This window comes from Cyrtonyx montezumae, unplaced genomic scaffold (genome assembly GCF_038088225.1).
Source record: "Cyrtonyx montezumae isolate F1298 unplaced genomic scaffold, pur_monq_1.0 scaffold_20, whole genome shotgun sequence".
Classification (NCBI taxonomy): Eukaryota; Metazoa; Chordata; class Aves; order Galliformes; family Odontophoridae; genus Cyrtonyx; species Cyrtonyx montezumae.
The window spans coordinates 1,632,738-1,659,100 of record NW_027071937.1 but is presented as its reverse complement, the minus strand read 5'-3'; the positions used below and the strand labels follow the sequence as shown (position 1 = coordinate 1,659,100).

General features: G+C 54.0%; 3 protein-coding genes across 5 annotated transcripts in view; 1 reads left to right on the top strand and 2 right to left on the bottom strand.

Moving 5' to 3' along the window:
* Window positions 1-26,363, top strand: part of PTGS1 (prostaglandin-endoperoxide synthase 1) — a 145,433-nt gene that overhangs the window by 95,494 nt on the left and 23,576 nt on the right. The window lies entirely within an intron of this gene.
* On the bottom strand, window positions 7-13,931 carry LHX6 (LIM homeobox 6). 3 transcript variants are annotated; one of them, XR_010622276.1, is made up of 10 exons: window positions 13,384-13,931; window positions 13,074-13,259; window positions 12,876-12,997; window positions 8,463-8,683; window positions 6,349-6,449; window positions 6,175-6,270; window positions 5,066-5,240; window positions 4,630-4,725; window positions 2,822-3,510; window positions 7-590 (listed from the first exon to the last, which is right to left on the bottom strand). XR_010622276.1 is itself a non-coding variant. In XM_065737351.1 (9 exons), exons 1-9 carry the CDS (start codon window positions 13,486-13,488, stop codon window positions 3,490-3,492), a joined length of 1,131 nt encoding a protein of 376 aa, XP_065593423.1. In that variant the 5' UTR covers window positions 13,489-13,931; the 3' UTR covers window positions 1,577-3,489. The 3 variants fall into 3 exon arrangements, 2 of the variants coding, with proteins under 2 accessions (XP_065593423.1, XP_065593421.1); XM_065737351.1 differs by lacking the exon at window positions 7-590 and having other exon boundaries at window positions 1,577-3,510; window positions 4,622-4,725; XM_065737349.1 differs by lacking the exon at window positions 7-590 and having other exon boundaries at window positions 1,577-3,510.
* Window positions 16,884-26,355, bottom strand: RBM18 (RNA binding motif protein 18). The gene is made up of 5 exons (XM_065737366.1): window positions 26,201-26,355; window positions 21,327-21,453; window positions 20,525-20,611; window positions 18,637-18,722; window positions 16,884-17,499 (listed from the first exon to the last, which is right to left on the bottom strand). The coding sequence occupies exons 1-5, from the start codon at window positions 26,311-26,313 to the stop codon at window positions 17,340-17,342; spliced, it is 573 nt and encodes a 190-aa protein (XP_065593438.1). The 5' UTR covers window positions 26,314-26,355; the 3' UTR covers window positions 16,884-17,339.

Genomic DNA, 26,363 nt, shown 5'->3' with positions numbered 1-26,363 from the left:
CAGCACTTCTACTTGCATTAACTTTATTTATTACACAAATAAGACATTTACAAAGCACAACATTAAAAGTATGTAACAAAACAGACATTGGTTTTACAAAAAAGTGCTTACAATTTAGTTTTAATTTTTAAAATAAATATCAGTCTTGACTGTCCACTCATTCAGAGAATTTTTTAACCATTGTAGCCAAGACATGCATAACTGCAACATGCTACAACAAAATGATTGGCTGATGAAACAAAACCAATGTGTCTCTAGTTGGCATCCTACAGATGTATCACTGATAGCAGTGCGGGATCGAGTCCCACTCCCCGTGCAACCAGTGAGTTGTGTAAGCACCTTTCGTGAGGCATCGGGGTTAACCAGCGTGAGCCAAAATAAAAAGTAATTGCTAATAACCTCGTAAACCATCCCTCTTTCAGAGCCTCACTACATTTAGTTACCTCATTCAACTCGAGTGAAAAGCCTTTCACTGCCTGTCTTCACTGGATTTTCCTCTGCAAAACTTTTTGGAAATAGCAACTGCAGAAGTTTTAATAAGTGGGGTCTGCGTTGCTGCACCAGAACCCATTTGGCAATTACTGAATAAACTAGGAAAATGAGAATGATTTTACTTTATTTTTTGCTTTTAATCTACAGACAGGAGATGAATGCAAATGACCTGAGATAAGGTTTGGTTCAGTGGCAACAGTCAGTGTGAAATAGATCGTGAAACAATGTATTGAATAAATTAGAGGATTTCTTACATTCTTGGTACAGTTGAGTATTTTCCATACACATAATTAGCTCTAAAACTGCACAAGCTGAATTGCTTCCAGTTTTTGCAAACAATTTGGGCTTAATATAAACAGAGCCTGATTTCTGAATTAGCAAAGCTGCTCCTGGCTACTTGGGGAAGCTGCCCTCAGCCCACCTGCCCCACTGCGTCCGCCCGCCCCAGCCCACGGTGTCAGCTACAGAACTCGGATGTACAGCACAGTTCACAAGTGGTTTGTGATCAGCAACTCAGCTGATAGTGGGTACGTGTTTTAAAGCCTCCCTTTCATGGCACTGCTGAGACTGGAGATAAATACAAGAGACCGCTTTCTCCCTCAACAAAACAGTCGTGGAAACCTCAAGTGCCGCGGGCTGTCAGGTCACATTGCAGCCCGAGGTCTCCTTCAGCCCCGAGCTGGATAGCTACCCATCTGCTGACAGCACTAATTCCACAACCAAACAATCACTCCAACGTGTGAGCTCAAATGGAGGAGGAGTGGGGCCCTGGTGACCCCCGGGCACCAGCAGCTCTGCGCACACACAGTGACATGCAGCCTGGCAGCTGCAGGAAGCACAGAGCTCTGCTCACAGCTCATGGAGGTGTGCCGGGCCTGCACTCACCGCTATGGACAGGGAGGAAGGGGACAGAAACACAGCACGTTGGGGATGCTCCTGCTCAAGGAGTCACTGGGGAGCAGCGGCTTGCTCCAGGCCGTGCACAGGGCTGTGTATGGGCACACACTGGAAGGGGATATTTGCATGTCAGATGGTGACAGTAACACTTTGCGGACATTATTTCCTCTCTCCTTCCAAATGTTATTTCAAACTGAGGATAGAGTTGCTAGCTGCTGGCTGCAATTAGAGCACCGGCCTAGCTGTCCAAATATTACAGCTCTCTAACACACACACACACACACACAGAGGTGTGTATATGTATTTGTTTCAAGATATCAATGGGTGCTGGTGTTCAACTATTTCTCAAAGTGAGAGACCTTGGTGCCCACCCAGCAGACACAAAGTGACTGCTGAGAGCAGTGTGCCAGTGCCACCAGCTCGCCATGCTGGGCTGATGCTGGAGATTGATCTCCAGAGAGAAAAACATGAGTATCTACGGCTCGAATGAAAAACAAGTTACATAACCCATAGATTCCTGTCTCCTGCTCCTCAGGCACAGCTCAGTCACGTTACACACTGACTGTGGCTCATCACAGGCTTTCACATTCTCAGAAATGCTGTCTCCTGGAAGTCAGCAGCAAGACAGACTCATGTGCTGCTGTGGAGAGGGGCTTTGTTAGCGACCTGCTCTTGGCTCAGTGCAAGCTGAGAAGGGCTGGCAAATGCTAACTGTTTACTTTTTGTTATTACCATCAATGAAGTATCATTTCAGAGCTTTTTTCCTGATCTGGGGCCAGACGGCCGAGTACTTCCTTTGTTGTTGCCATGAGACTGCCCCAAGGGTGAGCCCTGCACGCCTGCTCCTCCGAGCACAACCGGTCAGGATCATGTCTCCATCCAGGGACCTGGCGGGAGCGGCTGCCGTGCTCTGCTACAGGATAGGGGTGAGCAGGCGCTGCCAGATGGAGGAACACACCATCTCCTTGCTGCCTGCTGGCCTCACTGCTGGCAGCACTTCCCTGGCTGCTCCCCGGTCCCTCCCTGCTCTTCTCACTAACTGAGCCCGGTGCTGGGCCCCTCTCCTGGGGTCCTCGCCAGAGCAAGTCATTTCTACACGTCTACTGGTCAGCTTCCCTTAAGGATTTCTCAGTCCCAGTGTATGGAGCATAGAAGAGTTTGGAGTAGGTACATTCAAAATCACCCATTCGTCATCCAACACGACTCAAAGGAAATAAAGTAGCGTGTTAATAAAGAACGAGAATAATAATAATAAAAAGATTTGGCAAATGGCTGTGAGAGGAGAAAGACAGTTGGTGCTCAGAGAATAAGTCAGCAATTAAAACCTTCAGAGTGCCAAGCCTGGCTCTGCCACCAACCAACTGCTCCTTTCAGTTCGGGACATCTCCATATCCCCTCTTATAAAATGGGGGGAACACTAAAATTTACTTACCTTACAGAGTGATCAAAGGACATGTGATTCTAAAGCACTTTGAGGAGGAAGAAAAACTGCCTATTTCCAGCTGGCATCGTGTTTTCCACTTAGTGGAGTCACAGCTACCTGTGACTTTGGCTCAGGAGTCCTCCGTGTACACTGAGTTGCTGAGCCAGAGCCCATTTGAAGTCTCACACATGCAAGTGTAAAATAAGGAGGGATGTCCGGGAACCAACAGTGCTTCACTGGTGCAAAAAGAGAATCAGGCCAAACCGTGTAAATTCCTCCTTTCCTTATATTCGTGGGTGACCATCGAACCCCCCGTGACTCAGCGTGTACTGATCTGTTCGTATTCCCACAGCTGGGGAGCAAGGTTTGTAAGCACAGCGGAGTCACTCATCTGGGCCATGTCTGCCATTGTCTTGGAGAGACTCACTGTCATTCTACAAGTCCACAAGAAACAAGTGAAAAATGCAACTCTGCACTCGACACACACATACACAGAGTGTTGCTGGAGAAATAAGAGTGGATGTTAGATGCTGGCTCATGGAAATAACCGAGAATGCCGAATCTGAGTTTCTCCTGCACGACTGAGAACAGTTGCCTTGGGCTGGACACTGCGTTTCAGCGACTGAGGGGCAGTGGTGCTGGGAGTGCCATGGGCAGGCGAGGAAGAGCTTGCGGAGTCAGTACTGAAAGAGGATGACCTGGGGGAGAAACAGGAACCGAGCGTTAGCTGCTTCCAGAGACAAGCAGCCCTCACCATGGAAATGGGATCCCAGGGAGCAGCCAGGCAGCGTGCACAGCTGAGGCAGGGCAGCCACCTTCCCTGGGGATGAGCTCTTTCTGAGCCATTTTTGTCCCCAGTCCTGCCCCTAGAACAGAGCCCGCAGGGAACGCAGGTTTCTGGAATTCACCATGGAAGGAATTGTTTGGGAAAGGAATTTGGAAGGGAGCTCTTTGTCCTGAGAACCCACTCCTGCAACATCTGCAAGCAAGTAATTGCATTTGAGTCACAGGAGCTAGCTGCTGCTGTGGAGTTTCTTTGAATGACGGCATCAGAACTACATAACATTTTCTGAAAACTCTCCAGTTTCTGTGACGATAAAGTCATGACCAAATGATAGCACTGAGAGTTAGTTACAAACAGTAGCCCTACTGTGCCCCTGCCTGCCCAAACAGAGCTCAACCATCTCTGGTTGCTGCACTGAATAGAGAAAGAGACACTGAGAGCTTCTAAAAGATGAAAGCTAAAAAGAGTAAGAGTCGCCAAACGCTCAGGATTTCCTCAAAATGAAACCACCTAAATTGGGATCCTAAACAAAATGTTATGAGCCCAAGCGTGTATGTTAGGATGGACAGACACTGAGGGACTCAACAGCAAGATATCAATATGCAATATTGTTTCTTAGCCAGACGTTGTGAAATAACATTCCGATTCATGATATGGTAACAGCCAGTTGTTATTTTTTGAGCAATACTGGAATTCCCAAGAAATGAACCTTTCCTGTTAACTCATGGAAAGCTGTGCAGAGCGAGCGCTGGCAGCGCTGGGGGAAGGGAGACCCGGGCACAGAGCAGCTCAGGGAGGAGGTCATGACACCACAAAGCATCCCAGCACGGCACCGTGGGGTGTTCAGTGCTGAACATGTTGGTGCCATTACCAACAGTCATCCTAAGGCCACCAAAATGAAGGAAACGCAGCCAAGAGCCGGCGGCTGGCAGATCGCAGTGCTGCTCACAGGAGCACTGACATTACACAGAAACTGCTGCTATGAAAGAGGTTGGCCCCAAACCTGCAGCAAGGACTAGAATTACCTTCTCACCCCGATTCGATAGCGGTCCTTCCATGTCTGCTTTGAGGTGCACTGGAGGAGCCGTGTAGGGAAGTCTACAGTGCACTTGTCCACACTGTACCTGACCTGTGGAGGAGAAAGGCCTCAGCCCCGTGCCCACAGCCATCCCTGCAGCACAGCCTGGCCAGGGGCACTCCAAGGGGACACCGCCAGCTGGGGCTCACCAGGGCCCCATCCTACTGGGGTGGGGCGGGTGAGGGTGAGGAGAAGCTTTTTAGGCTCAGAGAGACCAAGCACTCCTTGGTCACCCTCTGCCACAACACTGCTCGCAGGCGGTCCATCATGGCCTGGGGGTGTGAGGGCAAGCTCACTGTGGCAGGACCCAGGGAAGGCCAATGGCAGTAATGCCAAGGAGAGGAGCTCTGTGGGGCTGAGCTGTCCCCCCAGCCCACGGCCCCGCACTCACTCTCGATGTATCCGTGCAGCGTCACCATGCGGGCCCGCTCCGGGCTGCTGAAGGGAGAATAGTGGATGTCCTCGGCGAGAGAGGAGGGGATGCGGGGCGGGGGGGCCCCCGAGGGCGGCACTGTGTGCTGGGGAGTGTGTTTTTTATGGCGGGCTCGGCAGTTTTGGAACCAAACCTGCAACAAAAGCAGCAAACGCTGAGGGAGGAGGGCAAAGGACTGAGCCACGCTCACACATGGGCACCCATTGCTGCTCACACACGGGGACCCATCACCACTCACACTCAGGGACCATCCACGGCCACCTCTGTAGAGTCACAAAAGGAACCACATGTGGAAATGCCCTCACAAATACCACAATAGCATCCACCGGTCCCACAGCGTTTCATTACAGCTGAGAAGTGACGGTGCTGCAGGAGACAGCCCTGCTCCATCCCACCGGCAGCCACGGCTGTGTCTCACTGCTCTTAATTAAAGCAATGGTTGGGGGATTACGCCCTAGAACTAAAACATGCATGGAGGTTTTTCCATTGCAGTGTGGTGTTTTCTTTCTTATGCTTCAATTTCTGAAGGAAAACTGAGAGTGAAATCCTTCCAGGAGTCACAGCAGTGAGCAGTGCCCCGAGGCCATGCAACGGCCACAGCAAGGAAACAGCCACAAGCGTTTGACAAATCGCTTCCTGCTCAAAGCACCTTCAAAAAACAGCCCCATAAAGAATGGCCCTGCACGTGGACTACTTGATCCCTTGCTGAATGATGAGTCTCAATAACCGAGGCCTGAGCCAGATTTTTACATGTTAGAAACTTAAATGTGTCTTTGGTAAAACAACTCTGGATGGTGCCCACATTTTGCCTTCAACCCACACCTGCATCCCACACGCTGCATCTTACACACTGCATCCCATACCCTGCATCCCACACGCTGCATCTTACACAGTGCATCCCATACCCTGCATCCCACACACTGCACCTTACACACTGCATCCCATACCCTGCATCCCACACGCTGCATCTTACACAGTGCATCCCATACCCTGCATCCACACACTGCATCTTACACACTGCATCCCACACGCTGCATCCTGCACGCTCACCCACGGCCGCCCCTCACCTGAATGACTCTCCGACTCAGCCCCGTCATGTCTGCGAGTTTCTGAAGCGTTTGTGCATCGGGGTTGTTGTCCTGAGCAAACTGTGCCTGCATGACCTGCCGGGTGCCAAGGAGAGGGGTCAGGCTGTGGATGGACACCACAGCCCCCCCCGCCCCCCAGCCCAGCCCCGCTACCTGCAGCTGCTCGGCGGTGAAGGAGGTGCGGGCCCTTTTGGCTGGCTTTGGCTGGCTGTCCTGCTCCGAGGGCACGGCCCCTTCCAGCGTGATCCCATTGCCTGTGAAATAGAAGCCCAGGGAGGTTCAGTGTGAGGAGCTGAACAGCAGCTGTGTGCCTCAGGCATCTCTCAGTGCGTGCAGCAGCGCTGGCCCGGAGCTGCACGGGGCCACTGAACCTCTCCATCACTGAATGGTAACGCTGACTTTGATGGCTTTAATGCTGAGCATAGAAAAAACAGCGATTTTGTGGAAGATGTGGGGAATTATGGATGGGGAAAGAGCAGTGGGAAGATGGATTTTGAGGTCTGTAAAGAAAAGCGCTGACAGCCTCATAGGCACTGCTTGGCTGAGAGGCCCTGCCTGCTGCTGAACACACCAGGACCCACACCACGCCTCAGCCCCATTCCTCCATCACCCATCTCATTTCAACAGACTGCTCTCTCTTTTCCCTGGCCTTAAATCTCCCTGACCTCCTCCTGGGCCCCGAGGCAGCAGGAGCAACCCCATCCCTAAGGCACCACGCTGCATAGTACCACTGCCCAGGGAGATGTGCTGAGGCAAACCTGGCCATGCTCACGCAGCCACAGAGCCACTGGGGGAGGGGGCAGGGCCAGGGCCCCCACCCCACACCGGGGTCTGCACTGAAACCCATGCACTGCCCAGAGGAGTGATGGATGAGGGAGGGTGCACGCACGGGGCTGGCGCTCGCCCCGCTCCCAGGATGCGCCTGCACACCACAGCGTTTGCTCTGCAAGCTGGACAGGGCTGTGATTGTCTTGGCTGGAGTTGAAGGACTTTCTCATATAGTTTGACTTGTTCTTTTAGGATGATGAATGGGACTCTGACTTCAGCAACATCTGTTTATTTTTCTTGTGTGTAAAACCTCATGTGCAGAAGAAATTGCTGGGTAATTACTGGAGGGGGAAAAACGCGTGGCCCTTTAACTCTGCAGCAGCACTGCTCCCCAGAGCCTCCCCATCCCCATCCCCTCCTCCAGCCAAGGGCCACGGGGAGGTGGGCACCTGCCTGGGGACACTCAGCCCCTGCCCTGGAACCACCAGGGCCCCCTCTGCAACACAAACTCCAGCCCTTGTCCAGGACCGTGGCACTGCAGGATCCTGCAGACAGACCCAACCACGGCCACAGCTGCAGCCCCACAGCCCCACACTCCTCTCAGCCCCAAAGCCCCTCCCTCGATGCCCTGTGCCCTTCACACCAGCCACTCACTGGAGCCTCCCAGCCCGACAGGGCACACAGTTTCCATCCTCTTACCCAAATGCTGTAAACAGAAACACTGATTATTTTCATGTCAGGTTGTTAATCGCTTCCACATGCTGCACGGGCTGGGACGTGGCATTGGCTTCCCCACACCCATGAACCACTACTGAGTGGCACATGGGCAGGAGCCGTACTCCCCACTCCAGAGGGTCCCTGGGCACTTCCCTCAGCATTTCTGCAGCTGCACAGCATCTCTGTGTGCAGCTCAGGGCCCCCAGAATCCAGCTGAGCACCAGAGAGGCAGTCAGCCTCACTCCTTGCCTCACCCCACAGCCAGCCACAGCCTGAGAATGGGGCAGGTTCTGCTCTGTCCCAGCCTCACAAACCCTCCAAAGCCACTTTGTCCTTCTGAGCTCAGCCACTGCCCCACAGCCATGACACTGCACGACCTCACAGCACCAGCAGCAGCGGGATGCAGTTGGGAACACGGAGGCCACTTACAGTGCATCCCTGGGCAAGCAGGCCTGGTGGAAAATGATGGCAAGGGTTTACCCACCCTCCAGATTTCTCACCTTCTAGATTTATGAATCAGCCTCCAAATCCCCACGGCTTTCTGACTCGCCACATGTGGCAGTGAGGCACAGCGGTGTGGTGGAAGCAGGGCCAGGGCTGCGCTCAGCACTGCCCTCAGCATATGGCTCTGCCACGGGCCCCATGCATGCCCCAGTGCAGGAGCAGCTGCTCTGCGGGCACCATCCATCTCTCCACGCACAGAACCGGCCCTGACCCCTCGCCATGGGGCAGCCATATCCCTGCACAGCACCTGGGCCAAGGGCTGCGTCGTGGCCACGTACCATTTTCTGCTGCTCGCTTGAGGTTCTCTATCATGGTGTCGTAGTGGATCCGGCACAGCACCTTCTCCTCCACCAAGCCAAACTCCTCGCCCGTGGAGAGCTGCCGCTTGCAGGAGAAGCAGGCGAAGCAGGCCAGGTGGTAGGCATTGCCTCGCGCCCGCCGCACCCAGTCACTGGCGTAGATCTGCCGGCCACAGCGGGCACACTTGGTACCAAAGCGGCTGCGGGAGGAGAGGACACAGCGTGAGAGCGGGCAGCAGCTGCCAGCCCAGCACCCCCTGAGCCCCCGGAGCCCCCGCGGAGAAAGGGCAGGGACCTCCAGCGCAGGGCTGAGCCGTGTGAGCGAGCGCTGAGGTCACACAGTGCAGTGAATCAGCCTCCAAGTTCACGGGCTTTTTATTTTGATAACAGGCGGTGTGACACTCGGATGGAAACTCTGTTAGAGCCGTTTTTCCCCTATTGCAATAAATCAAAACATGTGTTTGCTCCTAACACGTACAGACGTATGCATCTGCTCCTTCCTCCTACAAGGAGGTCTCCTCGCGGAGAGATGATGACTGTGCTCGGGTTTATTTACGCTGGGAAGTACCGCCGCAGGGTGAGGAGGTGCCGAGGCCGCCCCATCCCCGCACACCGGCGGCTGTGCCCCAGCTCCCCAGGCACAGCCTGCTAACGCGGGTGGGTGCTCACGTTTGAGTTTCATTACTGTTAAAATAAACAAACACGTCGAGCAGTGGGGAGAGGCGGCATCTCCTCCAGCACCGCAGAGTGACGCTGCCCCGACACAGCCCTCCCGCCGTGTGTCCCGCACATCCCAGCACGGCCACAGCACTGCGAGGCTCACGCTCAGCCCTGCAGCCCTCAGCCCCATCGCGGCTCTGGAAGACACAGACACTGCTGCCATCCTCAGCCCCGAAAGCTCGAGCGTTTCCTTCCACCAACGGCAGAGAACAGAGAGCAACGCCGCGAGGCTGCCAGCACGGCACGGCCACCGCAGCTCCGGGCACACGGTGCAGGGCACACGGTGCAGGGCACACTGCAGCACAGCACAGCACGACCCCCAGCATGCCGTGACCCCCAGCATGCCGTGACCCCCGGCACACCACGACCCCCGGCACACCATGACAGCACAGCCAGCCCCGCAGCAGGAGCGCGGCCGTGCGATCCCATTGCCCTGCGGGCAGCACGTGGGCTTGGGGTGATGCTGCCAGGCCGTCCTGCACTGCAGTTGGTGACCACCGAACTCTTGAGGAGGAAGAGAAAGGTTTCTATTTTTCTGTCCGACCATCACTGACCAAAAACAAAAAACAAAAAACCCAAAAAACCCAAAACCCAAAAACCTGAACTAAGAAAAAAAAGGCTGCTTAAAGAGGACATTTCTGTGCTGAAATTATACAGAGACTTAGCTAAGAGACTTTGCTAATTTACTTCAGATGGGAACATTGTAAACTGACTTTGTGCCAGCTCGTTTATATAAACGCACAAACAAAAGAACTGTATTAATTTTTTATTTAGAAGTAGAAATCGTTCCTGTAAGTCGAATTACTTTGAACAATGCGCTGTATAAACAGTCGTATTTGCTGATCTCTCTCAGACGAGGGGGCAGGCTCAGAGGAACTAATAACACGTGGTAGCCGCCTCTCCCCACTTCCATCACTCCCTGCTCCGAGCGGGCAGAGCAGTGTGCTGGGACGGGCACGGCCCCGTGCTGCTCCTGCAGAGGACGGCTCAGAAATGAGACCGACCGCAGCCCCTGCAGTGTGCCGGGCTGCTCCTGCTGCCAGGCAGTGAGAGCCCAGGGAGCCCCGCACACCCTGCAGCCACAGGGCACGGGCGGTGGTCCGTGGGGCTCCTGTTGCCTGCCTGGCAGCCAGGAGACAAGGACAGGGCCAAGGATGGAGCCACGCTGCAGCAGGATGCAGCCCAGCCGATATCCCTGATGGTGGAGCTCAGCTCCACAGCCCGAGCCAGACGTCACCACCAGCCCTGGCCCCGTGTGGGGTTTGGGACTGGGTGAGCTGACACTGTCGGTTCTCCATGACAGGACACAGAGAGCGGCACTGGCATTTCCAGGGAGGAGTCACCCCATCCCACTGCCTCGGGGGGCACAGGAAGGCACCTGGTGCTGCAGCTCCCAGCCCTGGCACCCATCCCTGCCTGCGAGGTCAAGGGGAGGGCAACCCAGGGCCATCCACAGCCCCAAACGTCCCCATGCCCTCCTGGTGTGCTCTGTAAGAAGACCCCAACGCAGCCCCAGCAGCAGCAGCAGCTCCCAAAGATCACTCTGAGTGACGCAGAAGACCAAAGCAAGCCATCTCCATGCTGTGCCACAGCTGTGCCCAGGCTGGAGCCTCACCCCACGGCACAGAGCAGAGGGGTGGCAGAGGTCGCACTGCCAGCAGCCCCGCACTGCTCCAACCCACGGGGATGCACACCAGGCATCACAGTGTGGTGCAGCATCCCAGGGTCACGCCAGGACCACGCCGGGACCCGGCTCCCTGCAGCCGTGGGAGTTTGGCCACAAGCATCCCTCGCACCGCCTGGGAACACAGTGTTCCTCCGACGGAGCTCCGTGAGCTCCAGTTTTAATTTGGTTCTCCTCAAAGCACTGGAGCCCTGGATGCCAAATGCAATTATTTGACAAGACACAGGAAACAGCAATGCTCGCTCAAAAATGCACATGAGGCCGCGGAGCTGCCGCAGCGCCAGCACTTACACAGCCTCCCACGTGCGGGGAAGGGCCGGGGGCACGGGGCAGTGCCCGCGGGTGGCCCCGCGCTGTCCCTCGGGGCAGCGGTCCCCGCACGCTCCACCCCGGGAGCTGCCAGCGGGGCCGTCTGCTCTGCTGTTAAAACACGCACTTCATCCGCAGCAATCGAAAGAAAGATAGAAAGGAAAACGGACAGACAGAAAAATAGGAAAATAAAAATGAAAATAAAATAACAAACATCATTGAAAAAAAAGTCTGCAGGGTCAGATTTGCGCTTTGCCGAGCGCTGGGTCCCCGCTGCCCCGGGATCCGCAGGGACAATCACGAGAGGATCGGCGCCGGCCCGGACACGAACCCGGTGCTGTTTGGCTGCAGCCCGACCGCCGGCGGCCCCGACCCGCGAGCACCGCACTGCGGCTCCCGACCGCTGCCGGAGCCCGACCCGACCCGGCAGCTCCGGGAACCGACGGCGGCGGCAGCGCGGATCGGTCCCGCTCCGTCCGGCTCCGGCCCCGCGCCGCATCGTTTCACGCACACAAAAAATCCCGAAATCTTTTTGTGCTGAAGCCAAAGGCGGAGCGCGGGTGCGGAGCTCCCTCCCAGCGGCACCGGGGCCGCCGTGCCCCCCTCCGCGCTGCGCACCGCCGTTCCCGGCACGGACGGTTCTTTGGGACCAGATCTCGTTCCCCGCATTTGCCCAAAAGCAATTTCGAGATTCGGTTCGCTGCTTTAAAGCCGTCTTTGAAAACGTCCGTCCTTTCGAAATATGAATGAAATCAAAACGATTATTAATTAATGGAAAACGCTGAAAGCGTTCCGAAGCAGCGAAGCGGCACTTCACAGTTCCACAAACGTCCGTGGGAGCGGAGGGATTCCAGCGGACACCGGACCCGGCGGTGCGCACCCGACGGCGGCACCGGGACGGGCGGGCACGGGACAGCCTCACCATAAATAACAACAATAACAACAATAACAATATTAGCGAAAACAAATAACAGTTAAAAAAAAATAAAACCCACTGCGGTTCTCAGCAGCGTGCTCCCTCGCAGCGCAGCCCCGCGGGGCTGAGCATCTCCTGCCCGCAGCTCTGCCATTCCCGCACCGCGCCGGGATGGGGAGCGCCGGCGCTGGGGGCTGCGGGGGGAATCGAGCCCCAGCGAAGAGCTCAGGATCCCTCCACCCCTCGCGGCTCAGTTTCTGGGAGAAACGCGCGGTGTGAGGTTATCACCCCGAGGCGATCACCGGGCTGCAGCCCGACCGCGGGACAGCACCGACCGCGGGGCCGCGGATCCGAACCCCGCGAAGTGTCCCCGGGCCGGGACTTGTTTCGGTTCTGTACCGCTCTGACACCAACGACGCTTCGGGATTTTTTTTTTGTGCGAACCGGCATAAAGACGGTTTTAGAAACCACTCAGTCCCGCAGACGGCCGGGGACGCGTTTACCCTTCTTCCAAAAGCCGGGCCACGCCGTCCAGGACAATGCCCCGCGGCGGGTCCCCCCGCACCGCAGTCCCGCACCGCAGCGGGAGGCGGAGAAGGATCCCCGGGCGGGGCCGCGGCCGTCCCCGGCTCCGTTCCCCCCGCAGCCCCGCTCCGCAGCCCTGAGCAGCAGCTCTGCGGCCCCGCAGCTTCGCGGCCGTTTCCCGCAGGCAGCGGTCAGGGTCGCCGCGCACCCCACCCCACCCCCCCGGCCCGGCTCCTACCTGAAGTAGTCCATCTTGCAGAAGATCTCCTTGTTCTTGATGTAGCAGCTGTGCTGCTGCCGCAGCGAGGTGCGGCACACGGAGCACTCGAGGCAGCGGACGTGCCAGATGAGGTTGTTCACCTGCGGCGGAGCGGACAGAGGCTGAGACCCGGGGCCGCCCGCGGCCGCCCCGCCGCCCCCGCCGCCCCGCGCTCACCTTCAGCAGGTACCGGTCCAGGATCTCCAGCCCGCAGCTGGAGCACACGTTCTTGCCGGCCGACGGCGTGGAGGAGGAGGAGGAGGACGGCGGGGAGCAGACGGACGGCGTGGAGGGGGTGCTGGGCGCCGAGCGGGCGTCCTCCTTCTCCAGGGCTGCGGGCAGCGGCTCCCCGTCGGGCTGCGACTGCGGGCACAGCCGTGCGGGCATCCGTGAGCCGCGGCCCCAACGCTCCCAGCGCGACCCCCGCCGCGTCCCGGCCCCGCACCCCGCACCCCGCAGCCCGCAGCCCGCACCCCGCACCGCTTACCATGGCGCGGCCGTGCGGATCGAGGCAGCGGGCGGTCGCTTTGGGCAGCGGCTCCGGCGGCATCACCTTGCGGGAGAGAGCGGGAGAGGGCGGCTGCGGCTCCATGCGCCGGGCGAGCGCGGGGCACCCTATATAAACCGCCTCAAAACAATAAATAAGAACTTTCTAGTGGCCATTTAAATCCTTTGCAACAAAAGCTGCGTCTCTTTAATGAAGCAATTTGAATGTGGATTGAATTCTCTCCCTGCCTGCACTTAACCCGGGCCTCTTGAAGTAATCGCTCGGTTCCCATGCGAGCCAAAGCGCTGAAAAAACCCCACAAACTACCTGCAATTAGAAATTGCCGTAAATGCCCGAGATAAGAGGTACCCAGAGTGTCAATTCCGGCTGTCAATCAGGGAATCCATCAGGCCACCCAAAGAATTGCAAATTTGATTTTTTTAATGGTAGTAATTAAAAATCGAAATTCTTCCCCCTCTCCCTCCGCCGAGCGCGAAACGCCCCAGAAAGCTCCGGGATGCGAAATCCTCCCCTTCGGCGCGGGAGGCGGCGAGCGGCCCCCAGCCCCGGCCCGGACCGCACCGCCCCGCACCGCCCCGCGGCCCCGCGCCCGGCCCCGACGGCGCTCACCTTGCCCGCCTCGGTGCCGGCCGGGGCGCGGCGGCCGGGGCCCCGGGGCTGCCCGCCCTCATGGCTCCGGAGCATGGGGCGGGCGCGCCCCGCTCCGCCCGCCGCCGCCGCCGCGCTCCGTGCCCGCGGGCGGCGCGTCCCGGGGCCGCGGCAGGAAGGGCGGGGAGCCGCGCCGGCCCCGCTCCCCCGCCGGGGGCGGCCGCGGGCCGGGCAGGAAGCGGCGCCCCCCCGCCGCGCCCCGGGGGCCGCCCGCCCCGCCGGGCCCCGCTACCTGCGGCGGCCGCGGCACCGCCCGCGGGCGCGGCGGAGGGGCGGGGGCCCCGTGCCCCCCTCTCCCGGCCCCGCCGCCCGCCCCGACGGAGCGCACGGACGGCGGCCCCGCGCTCGGGCAGCGCCGCCGGGAGCGCGGCCCCGGGAGCCCCGCGCTGATCCGCGGAGCCCGGCGGGGCCGGGGGGGATCGCGCCCACCGCCGCGGTGTCGCGCCGCCCGCCGCTGCCCGGGCTTCATTAGTAACCTGATAATTCCCCGGCAAAGCCCCAGCAGCGGTTCCACCATGAAGTAATTGTAGGACGGTAACGTGAGCTGATGGCGGCCGGGGATGGATCCTCGCGGTTATTGATTCTGACAGCTAAATTGTTAACCGAGGGGGAAATCAGATGAAAGCCATTTTAGAATAAATACAAGGCATTAGGTTTAAACGCCGAGATTCTAAGAAAGCCCGAGCAGAGCCCCGGAAAGCCGAGCCGAGGCCTGGCAGCGCGTCCCCGGACGGCGGCGGGGGCACAGCCCCTCACCGCCCCGCGCGGCCGACACCGCTCCCTCCGCTCCGCCGGGAACGCGGAGCTGCTCGAACGAGAACCGCGCCCGGGGAGCGATGGGCTCCGCGAGGGCAGCCCTGCACCCAGCCCGGCTCCCGCTGCCCCGTCGGAGCGGCGGAGGTTGAAGCCCGAGTTATTCATCCCGCATCGGGACCGCGTCCGCGCTGCTCGGGGGAAGCAGGCGGCCGCCCTGCCCCGGCCCCGGGCTCGCCCCAGCTCGGGCTCCCTCCCACCAACGCAGGACGCGAGCAGCCGGACCACGCGGACACGTTCCCTCAGGTGAAGGCCCTGAGGATGGGGCAGGGAGGGCCCGGGCACGGCGAGCGTTTCGCTCGGTTCCCCACTTTGCTGGGAATAGAGAGGAACCGAAGGAGCTCAGACGGGACGGGGCGGGGCACACGGGAGCGGTCGGTCCAGCATCGTCCCCTCGGGAGCAGCCGCGAGCCCCGCTCCGCTCCGCGATGCCGAACCTCCCGTGCTTCTCCGAGCGGCAGTAAGATGGCTGATGGAGCCCGCGCGTTGACGCTCAGTAAAAGCACGAGCGAGCGTTGATTCGCCCACTCCCACGTCCCGCGTGGACGCTCCGCTCCTCCACCGCGGCGTTCCCGGGGAGCGCGGCCCGGGCGGGCGGCGGACGCGGAGCGGGAGCGGTGCTCCCCCGGTTCTGCTCCGCTCCGGAGCCACAAAGGCCGCTCCCGTTACGGACGGGGCAGCAACAGAAAGGAGCGCAGCTATCGTACGCCGCGCGGGTGCCAGGCGTTTCCCACCCTTCCCCGGAGGAAAACATGCATTTCAGGCGTTTATTTAGAGCCGTGAGAATTTCAGCAAGTTTAATTTAAATACAAATAAATACCGAAATGGGCTTCTGAAGAGAATGCAACCACGCACCTAACTTGAACTTAGGTATCTCCTAAATTCCTATCGAAAACAGAAACCGTTTGAAATAATGCGGATGCACATCCCTGAGGGCTACGAGTGGAAACACAGCAGGAACAAAACACGGGCTGCCCACAGCAGAGCATCAGCGGGGGCTACTGACATCCACAGGGGGACAAACTCCAAAATGACACTTTCTCTTTACTCAGGTACCCAGAGAAAATCCAAAGCGAGTAGCCAACAGTGCGAGGCCACTGCCCAGCACTCAGTGCATCCACCACACACGGGCACAGCTTCGTTGTGGGGCCATGCTTGGAAGTGGGAAGCACGCCCTGCACTCGAAGGCAGGTGTGCTGCTCTGGGAATGCAAACCCAGCGGGCTGTACAAGAGCAGCACCTGTGCTCAGAAGCAGTGGGCTGTTCAGAAATCACTTTCTCGCTCCTGTTTACCAGTTTGGGGAAGCAGCTCAAGAGTGCCACGTGAGTGAGAGGTTCACCACGGAAAGGACGTGAGAAAGTGGACCCCAGTACAACCAACACGTACTGGGCCTGAGCACAGGGTCCTCCTGCACACACAGCCACAGCTCCACGTGCACAGAGAGAACTGTGCAGGGCAGCCCCTCCTCAGCCCTTTCCATTTTGCACTGAACATTTTGGGAGAAGAATGAGCTGCAGATGGAACGATTCAGCACAACGCCTTCCATCAGAGCCCCAAACTGAACGCCTGGTGCAGGCGATCCTCAGCAGGCAGCAGAGCCAGCACTGCCACAAGCACTTGTGCCACTTTAATCACGCTGAGAAACAACCAGCCACCTTCACCAGCCACTGAGAAAGACAAAGGTGGGACTGCTCAGAGGGCAGGAGCTGAGGTCACGTGCTTGACAGACGTCTCTGGGGCTGCAGCACGATTCTCACGCTGTCACTTTGGGTTATGGAGAGCTACTGCTAACAGGGATCCCAAACATGAACAGCAGAGATGCCACTGCTGCACTCTGAAGCTTATGGCACAGAGCAGACCCCAGCAGTGCACACCTACACCCTCCAACAGCCCAAGTGACACCGAGAGCACCCGTGCTGTGCCACGATGCTTCCAAGTCAGCAAATAAAAATGCAAAATAAATTTGGTTTGGTGCACATAAAATACTGCATGCACTGTTAGTAAGTGTTGCAAAGTATATTTAAAATGAGTTTTATTGAGATGAAAAAGTTTTCCACACTAACTACAGATGTTAATCAAAAGCAGGAGTTTCCCCCTCCATTAAAAACACAAACTGGAATACCTTTTGTTCAAAAAGACTTTAAAAAGTAATCAGTTACATGGAAGATTTTGGGATGTGCTTCACTCCATACACTGTTTCTAATCTTGCCAATGAATGCAAGCTATTAAGAGGTTGTCTGCACATTCAGAGGCTTTGAATGGAACCTACTTTTCTGAACAGCACTCAGCTGTGAAGCTACATGGGCAACAAGGAGCCCCCAGCAGACCACCCCACGTGTCACAAAACACTGCCACCAACAGTGGTGCCGTGCTCAGCTGGAGCATCCTTCTCACCCTACAGAGTACAAAAGCATTGGAGGATTCCATGCATACAAAGCAGTGTTTCTTGCTACCATCATCCATTCAATAAGCATCATCTTCTAGATTTCCAGGCTGCTCTGGAATAAGGAGTAGTCCTTTTCTTTTCTGGTGGCTTGAAGTAAGAATAGACAGGTGCTGCTGGGTATTCTGCATCTGGATTTTCTGCCATCATTTTCAGCTTGGCTTCAATGGCCTTTATCTTTGCACTGACACTGAAAAGGAAAAAAAAAATAGAAGAGGAATTGAGCTTAATCTTAGCACAGAATCACACTAACAGCAAGCCAGAGATTCTCCTGACACTGGAATTCCCAGCTGCCCCAGGAGCAGCCGGGCAGCCCCCATCACTGCCTCCAGCAGCAGTGTGAAGTGAGGCAGGAATCTGCTGCTCAAGGCCCACGCTATTCCACTCAAATCCTCAGCAGGGATTTGCTTAGGAAAGGTCCTCCATGATACAACACAGCACTGAGAAACAGCAGTCCCTGCACCTACTCAGCACTTTCTTGAGAATCCTAAGCTAGATAAGCACACAACAAGGCTTCCTACATCATGTAAGATGATGTCATTTAGAACAGTCTGAGCATGTGCAGCAGAGCACAGCTCAGGCAAGGCTGCTGGAAACAGCAGAGAAATGAAAGCCAGACCTCCTCGCAGCTACAAGACCGCTTGGGATGGGAAAACCCCAGGTTCTAATTGAGCCAGGAAGAAACATTATTTCAACATTACCAGAGTTTATCCCAAAGGGAGAAGCTCTCCTAGGTTACACCCCGAATTCCTGGGAATTTTGTTATCCGCTGTTCTCACTGGGTATGGACTGAGGAATGTTCTCTCCTCTGCTGCAGTTTCCTGCAGCATCCATCCCCACTAAAACAACTCCTTCGTACCACTGACGTAGCTAACAATCTTCATGACTGGAATCTCTATTCAGTACTTCCTAGCATGGTTTTTTTTTTTTTTTTTAATTTAATGGAAATATTTTGTTTTAATCTCTTACTGTTATAAAGAACACTCTTCCTCATAAGTATGGCTTAATGAAATTAGCAGAGCACAACACCTCTCACTGAGATTCACGTGAAGAAGCACAGAGCACATTCTGGCCAAGCAAGCATTGCATGCTCCATTTCCTCTCCATATCTCTTCTCCTTTACATCTCCTAGCAGTTTAATATGTTAGAAAATGAACATCAAATCGTAAGGAACTCATTTCATGTGGGGCACTCCAGAGCATGCTGCCCAGCTGCAGCCTGGATTTTTAGTACAAAGTTAACACCAGTTCTTGATCCTACTGAAATCTAAGATGTAAGCTCCCCACCACTCCCAGTTTGGTCACCTCTCACCCACTCCACCTCCTACCTCAGGTTGGACTGGGGTGGCTCGGTGCTGGACGATGGCTCCAGACTGATTGGAAGGATCTTCTCATTCTTATTATGATCATATCTCTGCAAATGGGAGACCAGCATTCGAGTCAAAACTGGAGTCACAAACAATAACATCTGCTGACAGATGCACTTTGAATTTGGATTAATATAACCTCAGATATTGTGAATCTTTCTCTATGAAGGATTTGATTTTAATGGCAAAACACTGCAACAAATTCTAACCACATTTGTTGAGTACCAACATAATGTGGACTCTGATACTGCACACTTACGTGTGCTGTACTACAGATCCTTATGCCTTAAACTGTTTTATTACTTTCTGTTCCCATCTATGTAAGACCAAGCAAAGATGCTAAACTTCACAGTACTGCCTCATTATATTGTTTACACAGACCCTGTTCAGAGTGGGAAGGTAACTGAAGCACAGAGAGATTCAGAGTTACGCAGCGATGGAAGAGGAACACACTCAGGATCAGTTGTGAGCCATCTCCTTTCTGAGGAAAGCAGTGTGTGAGTCTGTCTTCTGTGGGCAATGGGCCTCCTCAACTATTCGCTGCATTCTGCTTCCTTGTTTCACTTGGCATAAATTCAGATCTGTTTTTCAGCAGAGCTGCTCAAATTGACAGTGCCTAGTAAGCCTTGGCTGCTCATCTTAGAGCTACTTAGCACGGTGCTGTCATTGCCTAAAATAAACAGTTGCTGCAATAAGCTAAGGTTTTGTGTTGTTAAATCTTTCCATTCACAGATTATAAAATGCCATGCGAGCTGGGCTGATTATTTATGTATGTTCTTCCCCATCCCCTGGCTGGCTATGCACTGAGCTACCCTGCTGAACTGCCAGCTGAGCAGACACTCTCCCCCAGCTGAAGCTCCTTTTATGGATCGCTTCCAGGCGTCCGGAAGCGCACGGTGCTCCAGTAGCTGCAGCACTCAAGAAAGTGGAGACTGGATTTGCACAAGTTCAGATGTGCTGACAAAGGCCTGGAACCTTCAAAGCCAATAATTAAAACAGCATGCTCTCCTTTAACAAAGATACCTGTTTTTTTCTTTTCCCTGCCCCCTGTCTTCTTCAAGACTCCAAAACAAACGCACTGGTATGCTCAATTAAAAAATAGAGCAGTACATTGTTCATAGGATAATCAGTGCATGTTAAAATCACATTACTCAAAGGTAAATAACAATAAGCAGCTCCCTCTGTCTCCCCCAAAAACTCTCTCTACAAAGCAACTTGGTTTGAATTACTGTCTTTATGTAAGTTGTTGTAGTAAATAACTACAGGAGAAACAAGAGAAGAACTCAGAGATGTTAAGGATGTTCCAGAAGGTACTCACGTTAATATTAAAAACTTGATCTTTTATTCAGCAGAGCAAGCAATAAAGTGATATTAGTTTAGAGGCGAAACACCTTGCTTTAGAAGTCAGGAATAATTACAGCTGCTGCCAGATGAGTGCTTTCAGAAGTGGAACAAAGTAACAGTGCTTAGAAATTGGGAATTTCCACGCACCTCCTATCCAAAAGGGTACAAAACCACAAAGAGAAGGATACAATCTTCTAGCCAATCATTCATTAAGTTTGGGAAAAGTTGAAAAACAGATATTTAGAGAAGTAATCAGTTCAGAGCTCTGATTAGAAGCACCTTTACAAAGAACATAGGTGGAACAGCCTATTCTCATCCACAGCTAACACAGCTAGTTGAGGTGGATAGAGGTGGTACACTGTTCATGCTGTTTCCATGAGTTACTTCCTAGAACAGACAGCTATTATCTTGCCAGGCTAAGACAGCCTTTGTGAGAATCGTTCCTTAATATTAAGGGTATATTTTGACTTTGCAAACTAGTTTTTACCTCCAGCAACAGGCTTACCTTGACTTGTGCGTGTGCCCACCGCACCACCAGTTTCTTGGAAAGGGCCAGCTTCCCATTGAGACACTGGATCGCCTTTTCTGCTTCCTGCACAGGATGCACAGGAAGACAGTTCAATAAACAAACCAAGCCTTCAGTCATAACTGTCTCAGATGTAAAGATCCTTTTATCTTTGTAAACCAGTCCTCTGAAAGTAAAGCTAACTGTCTGCAAAGAACATTTATCCCATTGTATCCCAACCCTGGAATACTTGGAACTCCCACACCCGTCTGAGCAATCAGGCTTTTATAAACCAGAAGGGCAGATTCCCTCAGTTGCTGCAGAGGGGAAATGGGGAAGATGATCACAAGTTATGGACAAAAAAATCAACTGCAGAAGCCATTGGAACAGCACTCTGAGGGAGCTCTGTGCTATGCCAGTTTCTCTGGAAACACTGCCATTCATTACAGTGCCTACGTGTGCCACTGATACCCCACACTTATGCCTGATTTTGCTGATGCCTGCTAGGGATGTCATCCTCTTGGTCCTACCTACACTAAGCAGGGAAATTTTGCTTCTGGGGACACTCCCAGAAAACTCAATTCACAGCAGTTACAATGTATGTTGCAATGTTGTTCCACCTTGTTATGAATAATCATTCCAGCAGAGCTTTCAGACCTCAAGCACTGTGTCACAGCTCTTCTGACATCCTTATGGTTTCTGTAGACTGGGTATTTAATTTATCCCTTCCTGTTTTAGCTTTATATTGACATAAAAGAGATGGGGAAAGAAGCCACTCCCTTAGAACAGAAAAGCAACGTACCTGTTTGGTTTCAAAGTTCACAAAACAGTAACCCCTTGGCTGCCCCTCCAAAGCTCCAGACTTGTGAAAGAGAAAATCAAATTGCTTTACTTTGCCAAACTTCTGAAGGAGTTTGAGAAGGTGGTACCTGAGAGGGGAAAAAAGACACATGGCACCTTTCAGTACCTTTGGAAGTATGGAGATAGAGACACGTGTTTCAATCTCAGACACACAAATGATTCAGTTCAATCATACACGAATTCCCAAACAGATGCAGAGGTGGGCACCTATTACAAAACCATAGCTCTGAGCTGCCCAGCCTCATGAGTGACAGCCCTAAGCCCCCAGAGCACAAAGCCTTCCTCCCAGCAGTGCCAGCTGAACAACGTGCAGATCTATTAATAGCTGGTTTTTGGACAATTATGTAATGGCTCCCTAGGGAGTTGGAGGTCTTTGCCTCCTGTCTTTCTAGAAATCAAACCTACTTACAAGCATAAACACTGCCCATCTCCAGCCCCAACGTGTCTGCCTTCAGTTCCATCCCCTCTGCTCCCTCTCCCTGCCCAAGCAGTCCCAGCCCACAGCACTGCTGTTCTTGCTCCTCTCCCTCTTCTTGCACGAGGGCTGCTGCTCCCATCCCTTCCCTGTGCCAAGCTGTATCAGCACGCTGACAAGGACATGGCCAAAAATACAGTCCCATTCCAACCTGCCTGGAGGAGCTGGGAAGCAGGAAGGCAGAACGGGCAGAACTGCAACCAGGAGCTGACAGCAGACCAGGTGGAAACAGCACCAGACAAATCTCAGTGTGGACCAGGCAAAATTAAGTGCCCCTGGCTCAGGCAGCTTTCCAGCAACACTCACACAGAAGTCAGACACTCACTCCTGTCATTCAGCAGGGAGTGTGCTTTTTTCCAATAAAAAAAATGGGAAAAGCTCAACCAAACTTGTGTGCTGAGCACTTGGTGCACCAAGCAACATAAAACAAGGAGCACGTTTGTCGTACAGACACACGTAACCTTGAAAGCTCCTTGCAGCTTTTTTGGTTCCCTTGATCCGAGTGTTTAATACTCCTAGTTGACCCAGCAGGCAAATTACACCTGTCACTATTTCAGTGGCTGACCCCCAGCCCAGAGATTAAGAATTGTCTAAGGGTTTAATAAGGGCATCTTAGGACTCAACTTCTCTTTCTGATTAGCAGTATAGCCTTAGTTAGAGAGCCACACAGCCTAAGCCCAGTGGCCAGCTTCCCAGATGAGAGAATGCTCGGAGCTCTGGAAGCTCATCAGGGTAACTCCCACTGCTCATGAACCCGCAGGCACTGGCCAGAACAGGGCATGCCCCAGGGCAAGCAGTCAGCAGTGTCCCAAGGCACCAAACGCATCAGGTAACTTCAGGGACAGTCCAAGCAGACAATTCTTTTCCTAATAAAGCCCGATAGGATGTTTGAAAAGATGGCCCTTTGTTAAGCTTCAGGAGGCAGGCAAGAAAGTTCCAGGAGCGTGAGTCATCTCACAGGACAGTCACAGTGGACGTTCAGGATGTGCACTTTTAGAGAGGTGAAGGTACAGCAGGCGTCCAGCCCAGCGATGCGGGAGGGCCAGGTTCCCTTCTCCTGCAATTACAGAGTCATGGGAAGGGCAGCGATGATCCTCACTGCATTCTGCTTCACAACAACAAACCCCTCTGCAACTACTCTGCCAAAGGAACAATTGGTGTTGTTGGCTCAGGAACTGCTGCCACCAACAAATAACGCACTTCTGCCTCGTTGGCGGCAAGCTGTCGGCACTCCTTTCAAAAGCATTTTACTAGAAGAGTTTGGAAGCCACCTACATAGCCGATTTTATTCAGAATCTGTAGGTCTAGATGATACAAGCACGATTTTCAAACCACACATGCAATTTTTACCAGTGCAAAGAACATTTCCTCTGCAAGAAACAGCTGAGAACGAAGCTGCGTGTAACTAGAAGTTCCAGGCCTTGATTATCATCTGTCATTGATAAGTGAGGCACTAAGAGTAACTTGACTGTCATCCCCAGGCAAAGATGACCTCAGCACTGAAGGAAGACCTGTCATAGAAAACTTGAAACGTTACCGAAAAAGTGTGAACATGTAAAAAGCTTTATTATGGCAGTGACTCTCCTTATCCAGAGCTTAAGAGTTATTCGCACAGATGCGGCCCCAAAGATCACCACAGCCAACCTCAATTTCCACTTCCTGTCATCTGATGTGAATGCAAGACCAACCCGCAGCTCCCCCATTTCCTTTTCCTCCAGTCTTCCTCCTGGCACCCTGAGTGCTATTCAAACACAGGCAAGGCTTCCTCTGAACAATGCTGTCCCAAGGATACAGCAAAGGTACCGGGCCACATGCTAAACCTATTATTGCAAAGAATTTTGCCCCACTGGGAGTCAGTAGGAGTCTGTAACAACAACTCATGCACACACTGTTTTCTAGGTGAGACTCATCAAGATGGGATTGTAGACAAGCAGCTGAACAGCCAAGGAAGCTGAACATCCACTATTTCATACCTGCAGGTAATTAACAGTCATTCAAAGGCTACTGGAAACCAGATAGCATACATATAACTGCAGCACTGGAAATGCTGCACTTTGGGCAGACAGAAATGTAAGCCTCGAAGGCTTTACACACAGGAATCAGGAGAGGAGGCAGTTCTACTCCAGGAGGCACTACAGAAGTTGCAAAGCAGTGATGCTGAGCACCTCCCAGCCCAGCAGGGGACAAATGTCACACCGGGTCATGCTGTCACTCAGCGACAGTGACAACATTAGCCCACCACCCGCTGCCCTCCTCGTGCCATCCTGGGGCAGAACCCAGGGAGCAGTTGGAACTGCCTACAGATTACACCAACGCCACGACCCACGTGTGGTGCCAGCTCACCTCCCTTTGCTGCTAAGAAGCTGCAGCCCCCAGTGGTACCTGCTGCTGTAAGCAGAACAGTTCTCACGATGATAGATAAAAGAAATAATCCCAGTAAACGTTACCACTATGGAAGATAGCCCACCAGAGGACACATCAAACCCCAACACATAGGTATGACAACATCTGACACCCTTGGAGACTCCCATTTGAGTCACTGCTGCTCAGTGCAATAACCTCCCATAAGCCACCAGCTTACAGGCTGTAATTTGTAGGCAGCCCTATATTCATGAATTCCTATTACCACAGCTTGCACTCAAATATATACGTTACCTATTAACACCCCAGTGCTTGATTGCAGTTATAGGTTGCTCTTTAAATAGAAGTCTTGGATTAATTCAAGACTTTCTGAACTCATTTCTGCTCAAGAAAGTCACAACCAGTTATTAACCCTACTAACAACCAATCAACTTTACTCCATCTTAAACAAATCTAACATAAAAATTGCAGGGGCAACCCTTTAAAATCAGATAAAAGCAACAAATGAAGAAACAGCTATTGAGCTTTCAGGTACGTGTTTTTAGTCGTGCAATTAGTAAGCTCAATGGGGATTATTCAGATGAGCAAGCACGAGCAGAGCTGTGAGCTTTTAGGATAAGAAAGTGAGGGTCAGGTTGATTTATAAGAATTTACTGAACTGTATAGAAATATTACTTTCTCTACACTGACAACGTGTTTAAAGGAAATTCCTTTATTTTCTTCAGAATGAAACAGATACAGTATCACTTTCAGTGGAGTATAGACATTTCCAAAGGAAAAACAAAAGCAAGACATGAGTCTTAAGCCAGAAATAAAACCCTGTCATGGGCAAAAAGCACTGCCACTAACTGCTGGCTGAACGGTTTTAAGACACTGTGGAAGGGTGCCCTCAGAGCCACTCACACCTTCCCCAGAGCTGCCCTGGGCACCAGCCCTGCCCGAATCCCACACAACTACACTGGGCTGCTGGGGAAGAAGTGGGCCAAGACTCACAGCTCTCATCCCCCTCAGATGCAAGCAGTTCATTTTGCTGCACAAAGCCACTGCTTGTCTGGCCTAGATTCAGGGAAACATGGAAGCACAGAATCTTCATTTTTAAACACCATTAACCCCAAAACAGGAAGGATCCAATGCATCCACAAACACCTCTTGCACCATCCCAACCTCCTGAATCCTCCAGGACCTCCAAATGTGTTCACTAAGTCCTGTGCCTGACTGAATATGGTCAGTGAACGTGGACAAAACAGAGCAACAGAGCTGTGGGATAAAAATGGTAATTAATGCAAAACCACCCGAAGCTGAATGGCTGTAAAGCACAATGCTTTAACGAGCCCGTGTAGAGGCATGGCAGGGAACCACTCTGCAAAGATGAACCACGCTTATTACAGAACCCCAGCACCTGCACACACGCACAGAGATGAAAGGAGAAAAAGTATTCTGTGACAACACGCATAAGACTCAATCAGAAACGCTTGTTTTTAGAAAAGGATAAACCCCACACTGTTTTGTGTGGGTTTGTTGTTTCACAGCGCACCACCCAAATATTGGGCAGCAAAACTCCTGCCGTAGTTCGGCGGTTTGAGCATTACATTGGCCGAGATCTGCAGCGGGGAGCCGAGATGCACGCCATGGGGCCTGCCCCTCCCCGCCCCACACCCACCGACCCAACACAACAACAAACGCAACCCTCGATCCCTCTCGGGGAGTGGGGAACATCCACGGTCCTGCCCGCCCCCAAGCCCGGGGCCACCAGCCCGAAGGTGGGGGGAGGGCACAACCGTGCACCTGCACCTCGGGCGGGGCTGAGTAGAGCCCGACGGCGAGCGAGTACGAGGAGGGTACGGAGGGCAGCCCGGGAAGGGAAAGGGGCGCTGGGGGAGGGGGAAGGGGGGGGTGCCGGTAACGGGAGCGCGGCTCCACGGGGGGAGCGCGGGGTGGTGTCGCAGGGAGGGCGGCCCCGGGCCCGCACACCCACTCACTCGGTGATCTTGGGGTCGAGGTTGCCGATCCAGAGGCGGTGCCCGTCCTGCAGGGCGCCCTCGGACAGGATGGCGGCATTCTCCAGCGGTAACGCCTGGCGCTCCGGCTCCATGGCGGCGCGGGGCCGCCCCTCACAGCCCCGGCCTCGCCCCGCCCCCGGCG

Excerpts from the sequence above, each read along its gene's own strand:
- LHX6 (XM_065737349.1), bottom strand. The coding sequence starts at position 13,488 with ATGGAGCCGCAGCCGCCCTCTCCCGCTCTCTCCCGCAAGGTGATGCCG. Across the intron at positions 6,450-8,462 it reads CAAGCGAGCAGCAGAAAATG|GCAATGGGATCACGCTGGAA; the intron begins GTACGTGGCCAC and ends TCTATTTCACAG. Across the intron at positions 3,511-4,629 it reads AGGACCGCTATCGAATCGGG|GTCATCCTCTTTCAGTACTG; the intron begins GTGAGAAGGTAA and ends TTTCTCCCCCAG.
- RBM18 (XM_065737366.1), bottom strand. The coding sequence starts at position 26,313 with ATGGAGCCGGAGCGCCAGGCGTTACCGCTGGAGAATGCCGCCATCCTG. Across the intron at positions 20,612-21,326 it reads TGAACTTTGAAACCAAACAG|GAAGCAGAAAAGGCGATCCA; the intron begins GTACGTTGCTTT and ends CATCCTGTGCAG. Across the intron at positions 17,500-18,636 it reads CCACCCCAGTCCAACCTGAG|TGTCAGTGCAAAGATAAAGG; the intron begins GTAGGAGGTGGA and ends TTTCCTTTTCAG.